Source organism: Electrona antarctica (assembly GCF_951216825.1).
Source record: "Electrona antarctica genome assembly, chromosome: 6".
Classification (NCBI taxonomy): domain Eukaryota; kingdom Metazoa; phylum Chordata; class Actinopteri; order Myctophiformes; family Myctophidae; genus Electrona; species Electrona antarctica.
The window spans coordinates 1115425-1139304 of NC_136811.1; the positions used below are offsets into that span (position 1 = coordinate 1115425).

The 23880-nt window shown below is 46.0% G+C and overlaps 1 protein-coding gene across 4 annotated transcripts in view; it reads right to left on the reverse strand.

Moving 5' to 3' along the window:
• Positions 1–228: 228 nt before the first annotated feature.
• The window catches only part of polr3c (polymerase (RNA) III (DNA directed) polypeptide C), a 33135-nt gene continuing 9483 nt past the window's right edge, over positions 229–23880 (reverse strand). For 2 of the 4 annotated variants that reach the window (XM_079503257.1, XM_079503256.1), the window contains exons 4-13: positions 20208–20542; positions 17832–17936; positions 16426–16599; positions 14517–14568; positions 13650–13710; positions 12282–12432; positions 7948–8049; positions 6422–6471; positions 3787–3936; positions 231–2545 (exon numbers count right to left, since the gene is read on the reverse strand). In XM_079503257.1, the coding sequence (XP_079359383.1) occupies positions 2461–2545; positions 3787–3936; positions 6422–6471; positions 7948–8049; positions 12282–12432; positions 13650–13710; positions 14517–14568; positions 16426–16599; positions 17832–17936; positions 20208–20542 (1265 nt within the window). In that variant the 3' untranslated portion in view covers positions 231–2460. Of the gene's footprint in view, positions 2546–3786; positions 3937–6421; positions 6472–7947; positions 8050–12281; positions 12433–13649; positions 13711–14516; positions 14569–16425; positions 16600–17831; positions 17937–20207; positions 20543–23880 lie in introns of all 4 variants that reach the window. The other 2 variants (XM_079503258.1, XM_079503255.1) reach the window with 2 other exon arrangements.

Genomic DNA, 23880 nt, shown 5'->3' on the forward strand with positions numbered 1-23880 from the left:
TGATGAAATCACAGACACGGGTACATAGCTTTTTTTGGTACGAACAGACACGGGTACATCGCTTTTTTTGGTACGAACAGACACGGGTACAAAGCCAGTTGTTGGAGTGGTTTACACCACTCAAAAAGACTCACACGTTTTCACATAACATCACACAATGTTGTATAAGAGGCTGCGGGCCTAATGATAGTTAATCTATTTTGGTACTTTAGTTGTAATTTATTTTATTGCAGTTAGGCATAACAGTACTATTTATGAAGCACAAAAGACAGCAAACGTTTGTCTTGAAAACGGATGAATCTGCTAGATACATTATATCCACAATGTTTCCAATGCTCCTTGGTAATTGTACAGGCTTCTTTTCTCTGAAAACCAGTGCACTTTGCTTCTGGCTTATTGGACATGTTGCATTTTGCATATTGCTTGGCCACTGTTATTTCTCACTATTGGACACAAGTTTTAATCCGTTTTAGATTTATTGATTTGCTGATTCTCATGTACACACAAAATAATGACTCAATCAAAACAAACTAAAAACAAGCCTTTTCCCAAAGCTTCAATGCACTTTAACAGGTGTTAACGGTGTCATAGTTAAGTACAGGAATAATCATAATATCAGTGTGTGTGTGTGTGTGTGTGTGGCTGTAGTTCTGTTGTTGCATGTCTTCAGCAGGCTGGGAGTTGAAGACTATAAGGGCTCCATTTTCGTCACCGCTAAACCCCTTATTACTATTTTGAAAAACATTTTTGAATAGTTCAATTAGCCAATCTACATTGACATGTTGTGAGCTTGTAGACTGCCTTTTTGTACTATTATGCAAAACATTTTTGAATAGTTAAAATGGCCAAAGACGTTTAGGGATAACGGAAATGGAGCCCATAGTCTACTTGCCAGCCCATAGAGCCCCATTGTGAACCTGGACATGTTGAGTACACCAAGGTTTTATGTTAGAAATGTTGAGTATGGGTCCCCAGCATGTAGAAACTGATGTTAGAAATGTTGAGTATGGGTCCCCAGCATGTAGAAACTGATGTTAGAAATGTTCAGTATGAGTCCCCAGCATGTAGAAACTGATGTTAGAAATGTTCAGTATGGGTCCCCAGCCATGTAGAAAATGATGTTAGGAATGTTCAGTATGGGTCCCCAGCATGTAGAAACTGCCGGATGCTAACTTGCATATGTTGAGCAATTTTCATAATTGGCATAATATGTGACCATACCATTAACAACCTTTAAAAGGCAAAATCATTTAATCATGCTTTATGTAGCATGTGACGTGTGAAACTAGGGGGTTTTCATGATGCTGAATCCATTCCAAGCATTAGTTTTGCAAAAATTGGGCTCAATGAGTGTTTTGTGTAAAACTAATGTTTGGAATGGATTCAGCATCATGCAAACCCCCTAGTTTGACATGTCACATGCTACTTAAATGATGATGATATTTAGATTTGTTTTTCCTTATAGGTTGTTAACACCTTGGAGGCCCGGAACTATTTAATCCATTTCATCCATGTGCCCATCATTTATAGCGCACGGACCACTTTTACCGGCACACCGGAAGCTGGTGTGCATGTCTGTGTAGCAGCTAACAATAGACTCACCACTCTAGAGTCGATCGACAACAACGGGAGGTAATAATAAATCTATCGCGACTAGCGACTGGACGTCAAACACAGGATCTTTTTTCAGAATTAGACGGGATGATTTAGATCGGGAGTTATGATCGTTTTAAGATTTTCGTTTTCATCAGCTAAACAGGCAGGGGACATTTTCGATGACGTGTCACTTTTTGACACGTCATCGGATCGGGCAACAATCGCTCCTAGGCTCTAGAGCGATGCGAACGGTTTTGTTATCATTAATCTCCGTCCTATTTATCAATCTCCGGCTTGGGCACTTGACCATGACCTTGAACTTGAAGGAGAACTCCGCCCCGGGCCTCCAAGGTGTTAATGGTATGGTCACATATGCCAATTATGAAAAGTTAGCATCCGGCAGTTTCTACATGCTGGGGACCTATACTCAACATTTCTAACATCAGTTTCTACATGCTGGGGACCTATACTCAACATTTCTAACATCAGTTTCTACACGCTGGGGACCCATACTCAACATTTCTAACATCAGTTTCTACATGCTGGGGACCCATACTCAACATTTCTAACATCAGTTTCTACATGCTGGGGACCCATACTCAACATTTCTAACATCAGTTTCTACATGCTGGGGACCCATACTCAACATTTCTAACATCCGTTTCTACATGCTGGGGACCCATACTCAACATTTCTAACATAAAACCTTGGTGTACTCAACATGCCTGGGTTCACATTCTGGCAAGTGGACTAATACGGGGTTTAGCATGGACGCAAATGGAGCCCTATAGGTTTTCAGTGTGTTGTGTGATTGTGTTGTTGTGTTTTTGTGTTGATGTTGTGTAGTTGTAGTTGTGTGGTCTCTCAGCGCGAGGCCGTAGCTGTAGAGTTGACGTAGGACTCCAGTAAGAAAATGGTTTCATCCACCTGGTTTTCTGTTGAATCCAACCTGAGAGTGAGAGAGAGGGACACAGACAGACAGACAGACAGACAGACAGACAGTGTTAATGATACTAATGAAGGCTCTGTTCCATTATGGTCAAACAGAGTCAGTGTTAATGATTGTCGGCCCCTAACGGTTGTTGAAACACATTAATTGCCCGGGGTTATTTAATCCATTAAATCATAGCGCCCAGCGATTTATAGCAGCGGAGCACTTTTACAGACTGACCGGATGTTATCCCGGATGTGGCTGGAGCAGCTAAATGTAGCCAGAGGCTGATTGAATCTACAGCCACTAACGACGGGACAGCGGTGGGCCGGCTAACACATGATCTTTGCTTAGAATTAGACGTTATGATTTAGATCAAGAGTTATTAACGTTTTAAGATTTTAGGTCCCGTCGGCTAAACAGGATTGTGAACGCATTGTGAGCTTGTAGAACGGCTATTTTCAATAGACTTTGTACACATTTTGAACTTGTGAAATGGGACATTCTGCACAATGAATACTTTCACTTTTAGTACTTTTAAGAACATTTTCAATGCCGTACTTTTACTTGTAACAAAGTAGTTCTAAAATTGCAGTATTGGTACTTTCACTTAAGTAAAACAATTGAGTACTTTTTCCACCACTGGTAGTATGGCATGTAGTACTTGTTAATGTGGTGTCTCAGAGCCTCCAGCTGCAGTGGTCATTAGTATGTAGTATTATACCAGTGTGTTGTGGTAGTACACAGTAGTATGTATGTAGTATTATACCAGTGTGTTGTGGTAGTACACAGTAGTATGTATGTAGTATTATACCAGTGTGTTGTGGTAGTACACAGTAGTATGTATGTAGTATTATACCAGTGTATTGTGGTAGTACACAGTAGTATGTATGTAGTATTATACCAGTGTGTTGTGGTAGTACACAGTAGTATGTATGTAGTATTATACCAGTGTATTGTGGTAGTACACAGTAGTATGTATGTAGTATTATACCAGTGTGTTGTGGTAGTACACAGTAGTATGTATGTAGTATTATACCAGTGTGTTGTGGTAGTACACAGTAGTATGTATGTATTATTATACCAGTGTATTGTGGTAGTACACAGTAGTATGTATGTAGTATTATACCAGTGTATTGTGGTAGTACACATTAGTATGTATGTAGTATTATACCAGTGTGTTGTGGTAGTACACATTAGTATGTATGTAGTATTATACCAGTGTGTTGTGGTAGTACACAGTAGTATGCATGTAGTACTTGTTAATGTGGTGTCTCAGAGCCTCCAGCTGCTGCTCCTCAGGTGCGGTGATCATCTCCTTGACCTCCTGCAGCTGTTCGTCGTCCGCGCCGCTGGCCTGCAGCGACGCCAGGATGGCCTCGATTCGCTGAGACTTCTCCAGCAGACGCCTGTCAAATCAGACACAAGCCAATCAGAGTACAGCAGAGGTGGGGTCGGCCAACCTTTTCGGGCAGGGGGTCGGCGCTAGCCCCTCCTATATTCAGGTATAGTGTGGATTTATAGGGAGCTAGCCCCTCCTATATTCAGCTATTTAGTGTGGATTTATAGGGTGCTAGCCCCTCCTATATTCAGCTATTAGTGTAGATTTATAGGGCGCTAGCCCCTCCTATATTCAGCTATTAGTGTGGAATTATAGGGAGCTAGCCCCTCCTATATTCATCTATTAGTGTAGATTTATAGGGCGCTAGCCCCTCCTATATTCAGCTATTAGTGTAGATTTATAGGGCGCTAGCCCCTCCTATATTCAGCTATTAGTGTAGATGTATAGGGCGCTAGCCCCTCCTATATTCAGCTATTAGTGTAGATGTATAGGGCACTAGCCCCTCCTATATTCAGCTATTAGTGTAGATGTATAGGGCGCTAGCCCCTCCTATATTCAGCTATTAGTGTAGATTTATAGGGAGCTAGCCCCTCCTATATTCAGCTATTAGTGTGGATTTATAGGGCGCTAGCCCCTCCTATATTCAGCTATTAGTGTAGATTTATAGGGAGCTAGCCCCTCCTATATTCAGCTATTAGTGTGGATTTATAGGGCGCTAGCCCCTCCTATATTCAGCTATTAGTGTGGATTTATAGGGCGCTAGCCACTCCTATATTCAGCTGTAGATGTGATGATGTATGATTCTCATAATTTCAATAGGCTTACATATTAAATCATTAAATCAAAAATGTATTACAATGCATTTGAGGGACAATATAGGTTTTATATGCACGATTACAAATAAGAGAATTGAATTGAGAGCCCGTGAGTCTCCTCCGCTACTTCCTACTTCCTCATTTGAGGGACTCGTCGTGTCAGTCGTGTGATATTGCGATTATGCTACAGTTACCCGTAAAAAAAACATGTCGACTCAATGTCATTGTTGTAACTAAGATCGATAGAAATTCATCATTTTTTAATGTCATATTTAGCCATACGAGCGCAATATCCATAGCGTCCCTCCCAGCAGCTCGGCCAATAAAATGACGGGGGGGAGAGGGGGTGGAGCTAGATTTGAATTCACTCACTTCTGTGTACAAACACTGGAAACTTGTCTATATTTTTTATCGGATGATGTACGATGATCAGAGCGCCCCTCACTTCACACGGGTGTGATTTTTGTATTAATACTATAGTGAGACAATTATTGGAGATCTATTGAAAAATAGCAGATCTACAAGCTTGTAGCACGCCACCGAGTGCCGCGCTACGAGCTTGTAGGTCTGCTATTTTTGAAAAATCGTGAAAATGCGGCACAAATCTTTTGAATATATATTCCTTCAGAAGACTTATTTTTTTTTAATTTTTCGACGTTCGGTATGGTTTTTTCAATTCATAATTAACGTTCCAATTTTGGAGCTCTGGCTCATGGACTAATAACCAAAAAGTAACTGAACCGGTTCCCATTGGCAACCAACCGGTGGAAAAGGGGGTCTGAGAGAATCGGGGAGTGATTGACATGCACCAAATCTGCCACCGACCGGGCACGGGAATCGAACCCGGGTACACGCTGTCAGGGCGTCAACGCCTACGTGGTGCACGCCATAACCACCACCTTGGGCCCTCCTGTGAAGAATTCCTACGTGAGAAATGTTTGTTTGTAGATTACAGCTCAGCGTTCCAACACCGTAGTCGATGGTCCAGACTTGACACCAAGCTCACAAAGTCTGGATTCAACCGGAGGCTGTGCCACCGGAGGAAACCGTTAACACCCCAATCGCCCAGGACGATGTTTTATCCAAAAGATAAAGAAGATTATTGATATCAAAGCCGATCGCATCGCTCCACAGCCTGGGAGCGCCTGTTGCGCAATACTCGATGTTGCCTAACAGTGGGAGGTCATCGAAAATGCCCCCCCCCCCCCCCCCCCCCGTTTAGCCGACGAGACCAAAAATCTTAAAACGTTAATAACTCTTGATCTAAAATCATCCCGTCTAAGCAAAGATCATGTGTTAGACGGCCCACCGCGGTCCCGTCGCGGTAGAATTAATAATACCTCCCGTTGTTGTCGATCGGCTCTAGAGTGTTTTGGCTACATTTAGCTGCTACATCCACACCCGGGATCTGTCTGTAAAAGTCCGGGGTCTGTCGGTAAAAGTTCTCCGTTGCTATAAATCGCTGGGCGCTATGATTTAATGGATTAAATAACCCCGGACATTCAGAGTGTTAACCCATTTTGGGGCGGGAACCCCTTTTGGTGTTTTAAACATTATGTTATAATTTAGCTATTGAAAAATAGCAGATCTACAAGCTCATAGCGCGCCACCGAGTGGCGCGCTACGAGCTTGTAGGTCTGCTATTTTTTTGAGAAAAATCGTGAAAATATTTATTTTTATTTTTTATTTCGACGTCAGGCCTAAATACAAATAACATAAATAACTGATTTCACTCACTTGTTCTCTTTGGTCTCAAACAGGCGTCGATCTATGAGGTTGGCCACCGTCTGTACGGGAGGAAAACCTTACATTACTCACACCTTACTTACAGTACAACGCTTGAATGTTACATTACAATTTAGGCATTTAGCAGACGCTCTTAATCCAGAGCGATTTACATTAAGCAATAACAAAAACAAAAAGCATGGCATACATCAAAAGTAGTTATCATGAAACATGCGTAAGCTAAGAACGTAACAGTGGAGTATCTATGTAAACTATACTATACTATATTATATATTATACATGTGTGTACTATAAAGTGATATGACTACATAGAAATGCAATTCTAGTGCTGTCTACGTAACATGCTATAAGTCTGTTTAAAATACTATCTAAGTCTACATAACGTGCTATATTTAAAATACTATCTAAGTCTACATAAAGTGCTATCTAAGGGGCTAGTGCTACAGGCCATGGTGGAGTCTGAAGAGGTGGGTTTTCAGACTACGGCGGAAGATTGGGAGTGAGGCTGCAGTTCTGATTGTGATGGGGAGTGCATTCCATAGTTTTGGAGCCAGAAGGGAGAAGAGTTACTCACCGATGACACTCATATACTTATACAGTAGAGCTGTTGGGAGTCTATTATATATATTATTATATCCCTCCCTCCCTCCCTTCGTCCACTCAGGTGTGTCCAAATTTGACTGAGGGACTGCCATTGGATTTTTTTGAATTTGTTTATGAAAGCAGGGAATCATAGCTTCGAATTGACATATTTGGTTGTTCAGTTTGATCCACCAGTTTTGGAGATATGGCTTATAGAGTAATGTCTTGCAGAGAAACAGCGGGGTGAGAAAACAGGCCTGAAAGGTTCACTTCTGTGGTCTCTAACATTACACCTAGCCACATGTTTAAGCATTTATTTCATATCTCATGTCGATTTCAGCTCCGACACTTATTTCAGTCATGCTCTAATATGTGAAGAGCCTGTCTGTGCTATTAACTCATTTTTAAAAAAAAAAAAAAGAAAAAAAAAGTTTTTCTCCTCAGGTGAAAAGCTGGAGGTCAAATCTGGTCACAATTTCTACCTCCTCCTCCTCCTCCCCACACCTATACATAATATTCATAGTGTAACAACCCTGCAAAAAGACCCCGGGCGTAACTTGCTCCTCCAAGGGAGCTGGCTCTCTTGGCGTGGCTTGTTGCTTTCCTGGTCTACCGAGTCAGATCGGGGTTGGACTCCAGCTCAGGGTGCTTAAACGTTGACAATACATCCATCTCTCCATCCATCCCTCCATTGTACCTTGACGTAGCAGTGTTGCAGCAGTATAGGTGTGTGACTGTGTGTACCTTGTAGAAGAAAGTGTGTGTACCTTGTAAAGAAAGTGTGTGTACCTTGTAGCAGTGTGGGTACCTCGTAGCAGTGTGTGTGTACCTTGTAGCAGTGTGTGTAGCAGTGTGTGTGTACCTTGTAGCAGTGTGTGTGGCAGTGTGTGTACCTTGTAGCAGTGTGGGTACCTCGTAGCAGTGTGTGTGTGTACCTTGTAGCAGTGCTGCAGCAGCATCCTGGCAGTGGACAGCTGATTGACAGTGTAGAGGTAGAAGGTTCGAGAGGGGGCGTGGTCCGGAGTCTTGGGAATCTCCTGGGAAGCACGGCGGCAAGTGAAAGTGGTGCGTTCAGACAGAGGGACAGACAGACAGACAGGGAGGGACAGACAGACAGACAGACAGACAGACAGACAGACAGACAGACAGACGGATTAAAGCTAAACAAAATCTCACGACTGACAAAATGTTGCCGTTGTTTGTCCAAAACTCCAAATGACTAATAATAACTAATAATAACCGAAAATAGGCTCTCTACAAGCTTACAGCGCGCTTGTACAGTAGAGAGCCTATTTTTGGTGCAGGACACGCTTGACATGCTGACTTCTATGGCATCCAAATGACTGAAATCAGTCGTGGCAACTGAGAACTTTAATCCATGCAGACAGACAGACAGACAGGCCTCCTACCTGCAGTGTGTGCAACATAGCCTGGCATGCATGGTCAGATTAATATCACTGCGTATGGATATTAGTCCGGAACTTGGGTGTGGAAAACGTATATTTCCAAGGGGGAGGTTAGTTACACACCCTGTGTGGAAAACGCATTTCCAAGGGGGAGGTTAGTTACACACCCTGACTTAAGGGGGAGGTTAGTTACACACCCTGACTTCCAACATCACAGAGTATTTCAACAGTGGGCTCCGATCGATCGGTCGGTCACCCACAACTCAATGTAATTCAAACGGATCGCTGCCAGACCAATCTCCCCAGGGAATGTTCTTTTTTTTGCCCCCTGTGTGGCAGATTTGTCTGGTTTCCAGTGGTGGAAAGTAACTAAGTACTTTTACTTAAGTACTGTACTTAAAGGACCACTTCACCACTTTTCAACCTAGCTTCATATAATAGGTCCTTACTAATAATAATGAAAAAAATGGCGCAATTTTTTTCTACTCGGTCTGTGTCTCATAGGAGGGCTGTGGGCAGTTCAGAAACGGTCCTCCAGTGACATCATCGATGGGGAATACAAGCTAATAGAAACTGCAGGCTTTCTAGTCCTGGAAAGTTGCACTGCGAAAATGGAAGTCATCGTTCTCACGATAATGAAAATCTAAACATTTTTGTAAAATAATCTTGTTTAAAAATAAATCTGCCTAATGATGTCACTGGAGGACGGTTTCTAAACTGCCCACAGCCCTCCTATGAGACACAGACTGAGTAGAAAAAAATGGTGCCATTTTATCATGATTATTAGTGAGGACCTATTATATGAAGATAGGTTGAAAAGTGGTGAAGTGGTCCTTTAAGTACAATTTTGAGGTATTTGTACTTTACTTGAGTATTTCCAATTTCCAGTACTTTTACTTCACTACAATTATTTGAAAACTCTAGTTACTAGTTACTTTGGCGATTTTAACATACATTAACCACTTCAACCCTATACATTTCGGCCATTTGAAAATAGCCGATCTACAAGCTCACTGTGAGCTTGTAGATCGGCTATTTTCAATAGATTTTCTACACATTTTGAACTTGTGAAATTCTGCAATATGAATACTTTTAGTACTTTTACTCAAGTACATTTTCAATTCCGTACTTTCACTTGTAACGAAGTAGTTCTAAATTGCAGTATTGGTACTTTTGCTTAAGTAAAACAATTGAGTACTTTTTCCCACCACTGCTGGTTTCCAGGCTATGTACAACATGTCTTTGGGGCCTCCCTACCTGCAGTTGCACCAGGTTCTCAGACAGCAGAGGGGCCTCCCTACCTGCAGTTGCACCAGGTTCTCAGACAGCAGAGGGGCCTCCCTACCTGCAGTTGCACCAGGTTCTCAGACAGCAGGGGGGCCTCCCTACCTGCAGTTGCACCAGGTTCTCAGACAGCAGAGGGGCCTCCCTACCTGCAGTTGCACCAGGTTCTCAGACAGCAGAGGGGCCTCCCTACCTGCAGTTGCACCAGGTTCTCAGACAGCAGAGGGGCCTCCCTACCTGCAGTTGCACCAGGTTCTCAGACAGCAGAGGGGCCTCCCTACCTGCAGTTGCACCAGGTTCTCAGACAGCAGAGGGGCCTCCCTACCTGCAGTTGCACCAGGTTCTCAGACAGCAGAGGGGCCTCCCTACCTGCAGTTGCACCAGGTTCTCAAGACAGCAGGGGGGCCTCCCTACCTGCAGTTGCACCAGGTTCTCAGACAGCAGGGGGGCCTCCCTACCTGCAGTTGCACCAGGTTCTCAGACAGCAGAGGGGCCTCCCTACCTGCAGTTGCACCAGGTTCTCAGACAGCAGAGGGGCCTCCCTACCTGCAGTTGCACCAGGTTCTCAGACAGCAGAGGGGCCTCCCTACCTGCAGTTGCACCAGGTTCTCAGACAGCAGAGGGGCCTCCCTACCTGCAGTTGCACCAGGTTCTCAAGACAGCAGGGGGGCCTCCCTACCTGCAGTTGCACCAGGTTCTCAGACAGCAGAGGGGCCTCCCTACCTGCAGTTGCACCAGGTTCTCAGACAGCAGAGGGGCCTCCCTACCTGCAGTTGCACCAGGTTCTCAGACAGCAGAGGGGCCTCCCTACCTGCAGTTGCACCAGGTTCTCAGACAGCAGAGGGGCCTCCCTACCTGCAGTTGCACCAGGTTCTCAGACAGCAGGGGGGCCTCCCTACCTGCAGTTGCACCAGGTTCTCAGACAGCAGGGGGGCCTCCCTACCTGCAGTTGCACCAGGTTCTCAGACAGCAGGGGGGCCTCCCTACCTGCAGTTGCACCAGGTTCTCAGACAGCAGGGGGGCCTCCCTACCTGCAGTTGCACCAGGTTCTCAGACAGCAGAGGGGCCTCCCTACCTGCAGTTGCACCAGGTTCTCAGACAGCAGAGGGGCCTCCCTACCTGCAGTTGCACCAGGTTCTCAGACAGCAGAGGGGCCTCCCTACCTGCAGTTGCACCAGGTTCTCAGACAGCAGAGGGGCCTCCCTACCTGCAGTTGCACCAGGTTCTCAAGACAGCAGAGGGGCCTCCCTACCTGCAGTTGCACCAGGTTCTCAGACAGCAGGGGGGCCTCCCTACCTGCAGTTGCACCAGGTTCTCAGACAGCAGAGGGGCCTCCCTACCTGCAGTTGCACCAGGTTCTCAGACAGCAGAGGGGCCTCCCTACCTGCAGTTGCACCAGTTTCTCAAGACAGCAGAGGGGCCTCCCTACCTGCAGTTGCACCAGGTTCTCAGACAGCAGAGGGGCCTCCCTACCTGCAGTTGCACCAGGTTCTCAGACAGCAGAGGGGCCTCCCTACCTGCAGTTGCACCAGGTTCTCAGACAGCAGAGGGGCCTCCCTACCTGCAGTTGCACCAGGTTCTCAGACAGCAGAGGGGCCTCCCTACCTGCAGTTGCACCAGGTTCTCAAGACAGCAGAGGGGCCTCCCTACCTGCAGTTGCACCAGGTTCTCAGACAGCAGAGGGGCCTCCCTACCTGCAGTTGCACCAGGTTCACAGACAGCAGGGGGGCCTCCTTACCTGCAGTTGCACCAGGTTCTCAGACAGCAGGGGGGCCTCCCTACCTGCAGTTGCACCAGGTTCTCAGACAGCAGGGGGGCCTCCCTACCTGCAGTTGCACCAGGTTCTCAGACAGCAGGGGGGCCTCCTTACCTGCAGTTGCACCAGGTTCTCAGACAGCAGAGGGGCCTCCCTACCTGCAGTTGCACCAGGTTCTCAGACAGCAGAAGGGCCTCCCTACCTGCAGTTGCACCAGGTTCTCAGACAGCAGAGGGGCCTCCCTACCTGCAGTTGCACCAGGTTCTCAGACAGCAGGGGGGCCTCCCTACCTGCAGTTGCACCAGGTTCTCAGACAGCAGAGGGGCCTCCCTACCTGCAGTTGCACCAGGTTCTCAAGACAGCAGAGGGGCCTCCCTACCTGCAGTTGCACCATGTTCTCAAGACAGCAGAGGGGCCTCCCTACCTGCAGTTGCACCAGGTTCTCAAGACAGCAGAGGGGCCTCCCTACCTGCAGTTGCACCAGGTTCTCAGACAGCAGGGGGGCCTCCCTACCTGCAGTTGCACCAGGTTCTCAGACAGCAGGGGGGCCTCCCTACCTGCAGTTGCACCAGGTTCTCAAGACAGCAGAGGGGCCTCCCTACCTGCAGTTGCACCAGGTTCTCAGACAGCAGGGGGGCCTCCCTACCTGCAGTTGCACCAGGTTCTCAGACAGCAGAGGGGCCTCCCTACCTGCAGTTGCACCAGGTTCTCAGACAGCAGAGGGGCCTCCCTACCTGCAGTTGCACCAGGTTCTCAGACAGCAGAGGGGCCTCCCTACCTGCAGTTGCACCAGGTTCTCAGACAGCAGATGGGGCCTCCCTACCTGCAGTTGCACCAGGTTCTCAGACAGCAGGGTGTACAGCATGTCTTTGGCCTCCTTGGCAGGAATCATGGCAAAGTCCTCCACCTGCTTCTGCTCCAGGTGACGCTTCCGGAGCAGCAGGCGGAAGATCCGCGCCGACCTGGAGCCAAACCTGAGGGCGATTGAAGTTGATGATTCTAACCCATTTAGGCCTGACGTCGAAATTTTAAAAAATGTATTTTTAAAATGTATTTTTTTCTGAAAAACCTCATGTTTCTATATCAGTGGTTCTCAATATTTCATGTCAAGGACCCCAAAAACTATATGTAATATGCCGCCGACCCCCATCTGAGAATGTTGTTCCAGGGGACCTCTCCAGAAGCAAAGATTTGAGTTAAAAACTGAAACTCTGAAAGAATATTTGAGGCACATTTTTTTTTCACGATTTTTCAAAAATGGCAGACCTACAAGCTCGTAGCGCGGCACTCGGTGCCGTGCTACGAGCTTGTAGATCTGCTATTTTTCAATAGCTAAAGTATAACATAATGAAACACCAAAACGGGTTCCCACCCAAAATGCGTTAAAACAGGGGTAGGCAACCTTAGGCATGGGTGCCAACATTGGCACAGGGAGAGAGGACATTTCTTTTATAATATTAAAGTCTCCTCCTCCTCAGTGTGCAAATTACATCCTGCACATAATTCTACATTCATTCAAACTCTGAACTCTGACTTGGGAGGGAGTCTGGGAGATAAGTGGGTACTTATTCCTCTATTAAGTCTACTCATCAGTAGGCCTAAAGTGGCCTAATGTTAAGAAAATATTTCAAAAAGAAGAGTGAGCCTCTAAAGCCACCGTACGCTTCGCCCTTCCTTCATATCTGCTGATCCAGGGCGCTCTCCGTGGTTTTGATCTGATGGATATACTAAGCGCTTCATTTCTGCTCCTCGTCCGCCTCTCGTTCAAAATATGAACGCTTTTTGGATCATTTATCGTATAAATGAAATCGAGAGCAAGGTAAGCTAGCAAAATATTTCGCTTGTTTTTTTCCGGATTGTTTCCGGACAAGCACGGCACCGAGTGCCGAGCTTGTAGGTCTGCTATTTTTTTGAAAAACCGTGAAAATGTGCCTCAAATCTTTGAATATTGTTACAGAGTCAACATTTTTAAGTAAAATCTTTGCTTCTGGGGTTGGGTCCCTGGAACAACATATTTTCAGATGGGGGTCGGTTTGGCCAAATACAGAATACTTTTTGGGGTCCTTTGACATGAAATATTGAGCACCACTCACTGATATAGAAACATAGGTATTTCAGAAAACTCTCATGATTTAGAAGACATTTTATTTTTTAATTTCGACGTCAGGCCTAAACTCACTCACTCACTCACCTCTCCTGTACGACTGACTCCAGTGTTGCTCTGGCCAGGTTGGACAGTGCTCTGTGCAGGTCTGATCGACGGGCCGTGAAGGAACACGCATTCAGTGTTTTACAATAGCATCATAATTTAACAAATTATTAGGGATGGAGCTTGATAACCGATACCCGAAAAAATCCGATAACAAGCTTATTGGGCAGAGATTAAAATAGGGTGCATTTTGCATCCCAAAACGCAGTATATAGTTAAGGGACGCAATAAAACAACGACCTCTGCATCCACGGGATGCACTACTGTACTGTTTTTTATTCTAGTTTAATTTTGCTTGTTATAATAATAATTTCTTCTTCTGTTTTCTACGTGAATATAACCACATTATAACCATATAAAATGAAATGGGAGTAAAAAGGCGTATGAATGTGTGTGAATGGGTGAATGTAATGCACAATCTCTGTAAAGCGCCTTGGATAAAGGCACTATATAGATGCACCATTTAATACTATCAATAAAGGCAAAAAAGCCAAAAACAAATTTAAAAAAATAAATAAAGAGCGTGTATATAATCTATTTTCTGCGAATAGACTCTGCAACAAAGTAGTACTACCGGTATACTGTATATGGGGTCTGAGTTGTTGATCATATAATGACATACAGTACATATAAACATATAAAAACATATCACATTGACTCCAACGGTTTGGGTAGTGGTGTGAGAGTATGTTGACTCAATGTCTGTGCTTAGTCTATGGTTTACAAACTTTACCATGTAGCATGACTGACTGTGTGTGTGTGTGTGTGTGTGTGTGTGTGTGTGTGTGTGTGTGTGTGTGTGTGTGTGTGTGTGTGTGTGTGTGTGTGTCAGACAGACATGAAGGATACTGACGACGTACATTCCTCCTCCACTGTCTCCTGACTTCCCCACGAACTCCATCTGTTCAAACACAACACTGATGTAGTATTACTATGGTACTGGTACTGATGCATTGTAATACTCATACTGATGTAGTATTACTATGGTACTGGTACTGATGCATTGTAATACTCATACTGATGTATTATGATGGAATACTGATGTAGTTTTACTAAAGGGATGCCCGATTAGTCGGTAGCATAATCGGAATAGGCCATATCGGCCACAAAAATGCCGTATCGGAACGGTCTCAAAATAATACAGATTATTTATTATAATATATATATATATATTATTGTTTTCACCAGAACAATGTTTTTAAACGAAAAATCATGAATGAGTTCAAAAGTGTCTAGCACCTCTTGTGTAGAACAAAAGACACACCATTCAGTTGTGAAAACAGACACTTGGAAAAGAGTATAGGCTATTTATTGATTGATTTAATCTTTTATTAACAGGCTTTGCCAGGGCCAATAGCCCCTATTCTCCATGTGCAGACCGCGGCCATCTTACCATATAAGTTAAAGGCAAGGTGCTACCTAGGTGCAACTTCCATTGGCAGCCCATTCATCCAAACAGAAAAGTCTGATTGTATAACACCAACGTCAAACTCACCAACATTGCAGCTGTACAGAAAGCTTGAATTATTCTCTTTCTATCCTCAAAGTGTTTGTTTCATAAAAGTCCACTGTATACATGTTATGGGCTACTTTGTGTCCTCGTTAGATATCACTCAACAGCCCAGCTGTGTACCACCTGTTTTGAATTAGCACATAATGTAAAATGCTTTACTGAAAACGAGTGCTTCCAAACTCTGATGGAAACATGGCCGCGGTCTGCAAATGGGCAATAGGGCCTAGGCTTGTTTCCATTGTAGCCCTCTGTATAATATTGGAATCGGTATCGGCAGATATGACCCTGCAAATAATCGGAGATAAGGATATCGGTCATAATCTCATAATCGTGCACCCCTAATTTTTACGTACCGGGTCGTCCACCAACAGGGTGAGGTACTATAGTCTTATTGTACTTTTACGTACCGGGTGGTCCACCAGCAGGGTGCGGTACTGTAGTTGTATTGTAGTTTTACTGTAGTTTACGTACCGGGTTGTCCACCAGCAGGGTGAGGTACTGTAGTTTTATTGTACTTTTACATACCGGGTCGTCCACCAGCAGGGTGAAGTACTGTAGTTTGATTGTACTTTTACATACCGGGTCGTCCACCAGCAGGGTGAGGTACTATAGTCTTATTGTACTTTTACGTACCGGGTCGTCCACCAGCAGGGTGAGGTACTGTAGTCTTATTGTACTTTTACGTACCGGGTCGTCCACCAGCAGGGTGAGGTACTGTAGTCTTATTGTACTTTTACGTACCGGGTCGTCCACCAGCAGGGTGAGGTACTGTAGTCTTATTGTACTTTTACGTACCGGGTCGTCCACCAGCAGGGTGAGGTACTGTAGTCTTATTGTACTTTTACGTACCGGGTCGTCCACCAGCAGGGTGAGGTACTATAGTCTTATTGTACTTTTACGTACCGGGTCGTCCACCAGCAGGGTGAGGTACTATAGTCTTATTGTACTTTTACGTACCGGGTCGTCCACCAGCAGGGTGAGGTACTATAGTCTTATTGTACTTTTACGTACCGGGTCGTCCACCAGCAGGGTGAGGTACTGTAGTTGTATTGTAGTTTTCGTACCGGGTCGTCCACCAGCAGAGTGAGTTACTGTAGTTTTATTGTAGTTTTCGTACCGGGTCGTCCACCAGCAGGGTGAGGTACTGTAGTTGTATTGTAGTTGTACTGTAGTTTACGTACCGGGTCGTCCACCAGCAGGGTGAGGTACTGTAGTTTTATTGTAGTTTTACTGTAGTTTACGTACCGGGTCGTCCACCAGCAGAGTGAGGTACTGGTCCAGGATGGCTCTGCTGATGCTGTAGTTTGGCGGCAGCGAGCGGAAGATCTCGTTGGCCGAGAGGGCCTGCGTGCAGACGGCGGCGGGCGGCGTGGTGACCTCGCTCATTCTCAGCATGGTCCTGACGATCTCACTGCTGGTCTGAACGTAACGCACAACACAATGATGTCACTGCTGGTCTGAACGTAACGCACGACACAATGATGTCACTGCTGGTCTGAACGTTAATGCACGACACAACGATATCACTGCTGGTCTGAACGTAACGCACGACACAACGATGTCACTGCTGGTCTGAACGTAACGCACGACACAACGATGTCACTGCTGGTCTGAACGTTAACGCACGACACAACGATGTCACTGCTGGTCTGAACGTAACGCACAACACAATGATGTCACTGCTGGTCTGAACGTAACGCACGGCACAACGATGTCACTGCTGGTCTGAACGTAACGCACGACACAATGATGTCACTGCTGGTCTGAACGTAACGCACGGCACAACGATGTCACTGCTGGTCTGAACGTAACGCACGGCACAACGATGTCACTGCTGGTCTGAACGTAACGCACGGCACAACGATGTCACTGCTGGTCTGAACGTTAACGCACGACACAACGATGTCACTGCTGGTCTGAACGTTAACGCACGGCACAACGATGTCACTGCTGGTCTGAACATTAATGCACGACACAATGATGTCACTGCTGGTCTGAACATTAATGCACGACACAATGATGTCACTGCTGGTCTGAACATTAATGCACGACACAATGATGTCACTGCTGGTCTGAACGTTAATGCACGACACAACGATGTCACTGCTGGTCCGAACCCGAGTGGAATAGTAAGAGAGTGGCAATATGCTTTGATCTCGCCGCAAAGCGGGTGACTATGGGCTATAGTTCCAAATATTGGAACTATCCCATTGAGATAGAATGAGCACTTCCGCATTCCATTGTTACAATGGGAGTCAACGCTAGTGTCTCCCATGTAACGCACGGCACAACGATCTCACTGCTGGTCTGAACGTAACGCACGGCACAACGACACAACGATCTCACTGTGTGTGTGTGTGTGTGTGTGTGTTCTTTTAAGAAGACAATAATCCTGGTCCTCTCAAGAACAATTGTTGTTTTAACATCACAAAATATTTTTTTTAGATGTTTCCAATTATTAGAAAAGGTTTCAGGGTGGTGTTAGGATTAGGACGAGACATTTAAAAAATTTGATTTAGGGATTATATCTGATTTACACTTAGTAACTTGCTGGTGTCGTGCACCGAAAATAGTCTATGTGCGTGCGTGTCTGTTTGTTTGTGCGTGTGTGTCTGTGTGTGTGCGTGTGTCTGTGTGTGTGTGTGTGTCACCTGGTCCAGCTTGCTGGCCACGGCACTGATGATAGCCTGATCTCTGAAGTGCAGGTGGAATCGCTCGAAGTTCACCTGCCAGTAGATTCCCTCGTCTCCATGGGCCTGAGACACACACACGCGCACACGCACACGCACACGCACACACACACACGCACACGCACACGCACACAAACACACACACATTTTAGCTATTGTTCAATCGATTACAACTTTTTTCAAATTCTAGTTCTCACACAGAAGGGGTTTAATAAAATCTATGTTCCCCTTGACAAGATTATTGTTCAAAACATATATAATTTGTGTTATAGGACTTTTTTAGGTTTTTTGTTGTAGTTTTGTCATTTCTGTATGAGAAGTTGAGTTCCGTAGAGAACCCACATGCATGCAGATAGTGGATAAAAGCATGATTATGATGATTTTGGGCAACATGCCCGGGACCCCTCCGGGTCAGGAAACACTGCTCCACCTCACCCTACCTCTGGTCTCCACCCTGGAAACACCTCTACACCCTACCTCTGGTCTCCACCCTGGAAACACCTCTCCACCCTGGAAACACCTCTCCACCCTACCTCTGGTCTCCACCCTGGAAACACCTCTCCACCCTACCTCTGGTCTCCACCCTGGAAACACCTCTCCACCCTACCTCTGGTCTCCACCCTGGAAACACCTCTCCACCCTACCTCTGGTCTCCACCCTGGAAACACCTCTCCACCCTACCTCTGGTCTCCACCCTGGAAACACCTCTCCACCCTACCTCTGGTCTCTACCCTGGAAACACCTCTCCACCCTACCTCTGGTCTCCACCCTGGAAACACCTCTCCACCCTACCTCTGGTCTCCACCCTGGAAACACCTCTCCACCCTACCTCTGGTCTCTATCCTGGAAACACCTCTCCACCCTACCTCTGGTCTCCACCCTGGAAACACCTCTCCACCCTACCTCTGGTCTCCACCCTGGAAACACCTCTCCACCCTACCTCTGGTCTCCACCCTGGAAACACCGCTCCACCCTACCTCTGGTCTCCACCCTGGAAACACCTCTCCACCCTACCTCTGGTCTCCACCCTGGAAACACCTCTCCACCCTACCTCTGGTCTCCACCCTGGAAACACCTCTCCACCCTGGAAACACCTCTCCACCCTACCTCTAGTCTCACCCTGGAAACACCTTTCCACCCTACCTCTGGTCTCCACCCTGGAAACACCTCTCCACCCTACCTCTGGTCTCCACCCTGGAAACACCGCTCCACCCTACCTCTGGTCTCCACCCTGGAAACACCTCTCCACCCTACCTCTGGTCTCCACCCTGGAAACACCTCTCCACCCTACCTCTGGTCTCCACCCTGGAAACACCTCTCCACCCTACCTCTGGTCTCTACCCTGGAAACACCTCTCCACCCTACCTCTGGTCTCCACCCTGGAAACACCTCTCCACCCTACCTCTGGTCTCCACCCTGGAAACACCTCTCCACCCTACCTCTAGTCTCACCCTGGAAACACCTCTCCAACCTACCTCTGGTCTCCACCCTGGAAACACCTCTCCACCCTATCTCTGTCTCCACCTCTCCACCCTGGAAACACCTCTCCACCCTACCTCTGGTCTCCACCCTGGAAACACCTCTCAACCTTACCTCTGGTCTCCACCCTGGAAACACCTCTCCACCCTACCTCTAGTCTCCACCCTGGACCCCTCCGGGTCAGGAAACACCTCTCCACCCTACCTCTGGTCTCCACCCTGGAAACACCTCTCCACCCTACCTCTGGTCTCCACCCTGGAAACACCTCTCCACCCTACCTCTGGTCTCCACCCTGGAAACACCTCTCCACCCTATACCTCCGTCTCTACCCTGGACCCCTCAGGGTCAAGAAACACCTCTCCACCCTATACCTCCGTCTCCACCCTGGACCCCTCAGGGTCAAGAAACACCTCTCCACCCTATACCTCCGTCTACACCCTGGACCCCTCAGGGTCAAGAAACACCCCTCCACCCTATACCTCCGTCTACACCCTGGACCCCTCAGGGTCAAGAAACACCTCTCCACCCTATACCTCTGGTCTCCACCCTGGACCCCTCCGGGTCAGGAAACACCTATCCACCCTATACCTCCGTCTCCACCCTGGACCCCTCCAGGTCAGGAAACACCTCTCCACCCTATACCTCCGTCTCCACCCTGGACCCCTCCGGGTCAGGAAACACCTATCCACCCTATACCTCCGTCTCCACCCTGGACCCCTCCGGGTCAGGAAACACCTCTCCACCCTATACCTCCGTCTCCACCCTGGACCCCTCCGGGTCAGGAAACACCTCTCCACCCTATACCTCCGTCTCCACCCTGGACCCCTCCGGGTCAGGAAACACCTCTCCACCCTATACCTCCGTCTCCACCCTGGCCTTCTTCCCGTTCCTCTGCTCTCCGTCTCCTCCTCCGTCGTCGCTGGAGCGTCTCCTCTTCCCGCGGCCGACCAGCCTGACGGGGGGCACCTTGTAGCAGTCGGGGAAGCTCTCCGGGGTGGGCGGGGCAGTGCTGGCCGCAGCCGCCGCGGGACCCCCGGGCCCGGCCGGGGCTGCGCCTCCTCCTCCTCCGGACTGGTTGGATGATGGGGTCGCTGGCGTCTTCTCCGACACGGGAGGACAGCGCTGCAGGAAGTGAGTCTCCACCAGCTTGGAGAAGGCCTCGGTCACCTCGCCGTACTCCATGCTCTTCCCCTCTGGAAGAAAATAGGACGACGTTAACCCATTTTGGCCTGACGTCGAAATAAAAAATACGTTGGCTCTGAAAGAAGATATATTCAAAGATTTGTGCCACATTTTTACGATTTTTCAAAAATAGCAGACCTACAAGCTCGTAGCGCGCCACTCGGTGGCGCGCTATGAGCTTGTAGATCTGCTATTTCTCAATAGCTAAAGTATAACATAATGCTTAGTTAAAACACCAAAAGGGGTTCCTGCCTAGAATGGGTTAAAGGACCACTTCACCACTTTTCAACCTATCTTCATAGAATAGCTCCTCACTAATAATCATGAACAAATGGCGCAATTCTTTTCTACCCTTCTAGTCTCATAGGAGGGGCTGTGGGCAGTTCAGAAACCGTCCTCCAGTGACATCATCGATGGGGAATACAAGCTAATAGAAACCGCAGGCTTTCTAGTCCTGAAAAGTTGCAATGCGAAAATGGAAGCCATCGTTCTCACGATAATGAACATTTTTGTAAAAATAATCTGACTAATGATGATGGACGGTTGATGAGGACGGTTTCTAAACTGCCCAAAGCCCTTCCTATGAGACACAGACCGAGTAGAAAAAAATCGTGCCATTTTATCATGATTATTAGTGAGGACCTATTAAAACAGTTTGACGGCCGCTAATTGTTTAATCCAGTGTACCACCGCGCGTAAAACGCTATACCCGACATTTGTTTAATGTGTTTAATTCGCCGTTTTAAAATAATTAAAAATAAACAGCGGATTTATCCGGGACCTGATGACGAGGCCGTCGCGTTATGACGACGAAACCGGAAATCAAGTCATCATCTGGGCTGCTAGGGCTTCTGGGAAATTGAGCTCAATGTAAGTGGACGGGGGGTTTGTTTGGACTACAATGCCTCATAGAGGCGGATCCTGTAGTGCATTGTAATGGCCGCTGGTGATGATGATCAAAACATGCCGACGGACCATTTTCCGCCGGATTTTCATCGTTGAAAGCTGCAAATACTTCAGCGTATGCTCTAAAGGTAATAAAACAATCTCGGCAGTGTAGACTATTTGATTAATTAGCGGGTAACGCGTTTTATGGAGTCAAACTGTTATAATGAAGATAGGTTGAAAAGTGGTGAAGTGGTCCTTTAAAAGGATCCCTGTGGCTAATAAGATTTTGGGGTTCCAATCAGTGATGGCAGATTGACCCATTTAGACCCGACGTCAATTCCACAAATGGCCTTCTTTTTTTTTATTATACATTTTATCCCACAATTTTGTAACCCATTTTTCACCCCTGTGTCAATTATCTAATGTGATCCTGGGCTCTACACACCCTCCGCCAGCCTAGTCCCCATATATGGGGGACATGGGGAGAGCAACGGACTTGAACTCATGCTTCCTTCATGCCCGAGTGTCCCAAGTTGCTCCTTTTACACCTGACAGGGGGGAGTTTCCCTGGTTGGACGTATAGCGCGTGGAAGAAACACGTTATTCCACCACAAATGCCTTCTAAATACCGACAGTTTCCATGTCAGTCGTTCCAGTGACCTACCAGAAGCAAAGATTCGAGTTAAGAAGCTCACAATATTAAATATAAAAAGGTATTAAAGTTAAATCTGACTTTCCTAAGCGCCCTGCAGACAGTGATTTTTTCAAATCCCTTCTTAAAATGCACCTTTTTTCCCTGGCCTTTAATGTGAACTGATTTTAACCTTTTTAGGCACTCCTGTACAGTATTATCCATGTCCCACGTTGGTTCTATATTTCTATGCTTGATGTATTCTGCTTTGAACTTTGGTCAACTTCGGTTGTGTTAAAACGTGCTATGTAAATAAAGGTTGATTTGATTTGATACGCTGTATGTTACATGTATTTTTCAGAATGGACACAATTATTATAATTTTTCAATACAGATCATATCGGCATCGGTAGTATCGGTCATCGGCCATAACAGCAATTATATCGGGTATCGATATCGGCCAAAATGTCTCATCGGCACATCCCTAGTTCCAATGGATCCAATGTAATTATTATTTAATTACAAGCTCGTTACAATACCTTTCATATTGGTTCAATATTTACACGGATAGATCTAAACACTTTCAATTACTAAGTGTGACATTTTTCCACGACACAATGTTGCACAACGCAAGTAGGGGCATGCATTTATGTCAGTATGTAATTGGCCGCCGACCCCCATCTCAAAATGTTTTTTGAGCAAAGATTTCAGTTAAAAATGTTCGCTGTGAAAGAATATATATATATATATATATATATATATATATATATATATATATATATATATATTCAAAGGTTTGCGCCACATTTGCACCATTTCTCAAAAATACCAGATCTACAAGCTCGTATATATAGCACGCTATGGAGCTTGTATATCTGATACTTTTCAATAGCTAAAAGTATAAGTATAAAATAATGGTTAATGTGGTGAAAATGCTACGGCGACACAGATGTGTTCCAGGTCTTAACCCATTCTGGACAGGGAACACCCTTTGGTGTTTTAAAGCATTATGTTATACTTTAGCTATTGAAAAAATAGCAGATCTACAAGCTTGTAGCGCGGCACCGCGCTACGAGCTTGTAGGTCTGCTATTTTTGAAAATGTGGCGCAAATCTTTGAATATAATGCTTTCACAGCGAACGTTTTTAACTCATATCTTTGCCTGTGTGTGTCCCTGGAATACATATTTTCAGATGGGGGATCCGCAGCCAAATACAGAAAATTCTGGGGGTCCTTGACATGAAAAAGGTTGCACACCACTGACAGAGAAACATAGTTTTTTTTAAAAACTGTCAGGATGTAGAAGACATTTGTAGAATCGTCCTCAGGTCTAATTGGGTCAAGTAAGAAATGTGAGTGACTTTTTCCACCACACGGGGCCCTCTCTCTCTGACCCCCTTTCCACCGGTTGGTTCCCAATGGGAACCGGTTCAGTTCTTTTTGGTTCTTAGTCCATGAGCCAGAGCTCCAAAATTGGTGGGAAAACCTAGACCTATATTAAATTGTTTATAGGATCAATACAAGTAAATTGATGTATGATAACCCTTCCACAGTAGTAGCTTTTTCATATTTCCCTTTATTTTGCATGTTTTCCTACATAATGCCTCATTTGCATATTCAAAAATGTAAATTTTGTAATACAATAAATCAATGTCTTCAAGTCAGCAGTCAACTGGGGAAGTTTCCTGGTGATAACAATCTAATATAGGTATGGTTTTGCCCACTCAATTCATAATTAACGTTCCAATTTTGGAGCTCTGGCTCATGAACTGAGAACCAAAAATAACTGAACCGGTGGAAAAGGGGCCTCTCTCTCTCTCTCTCTCTCTC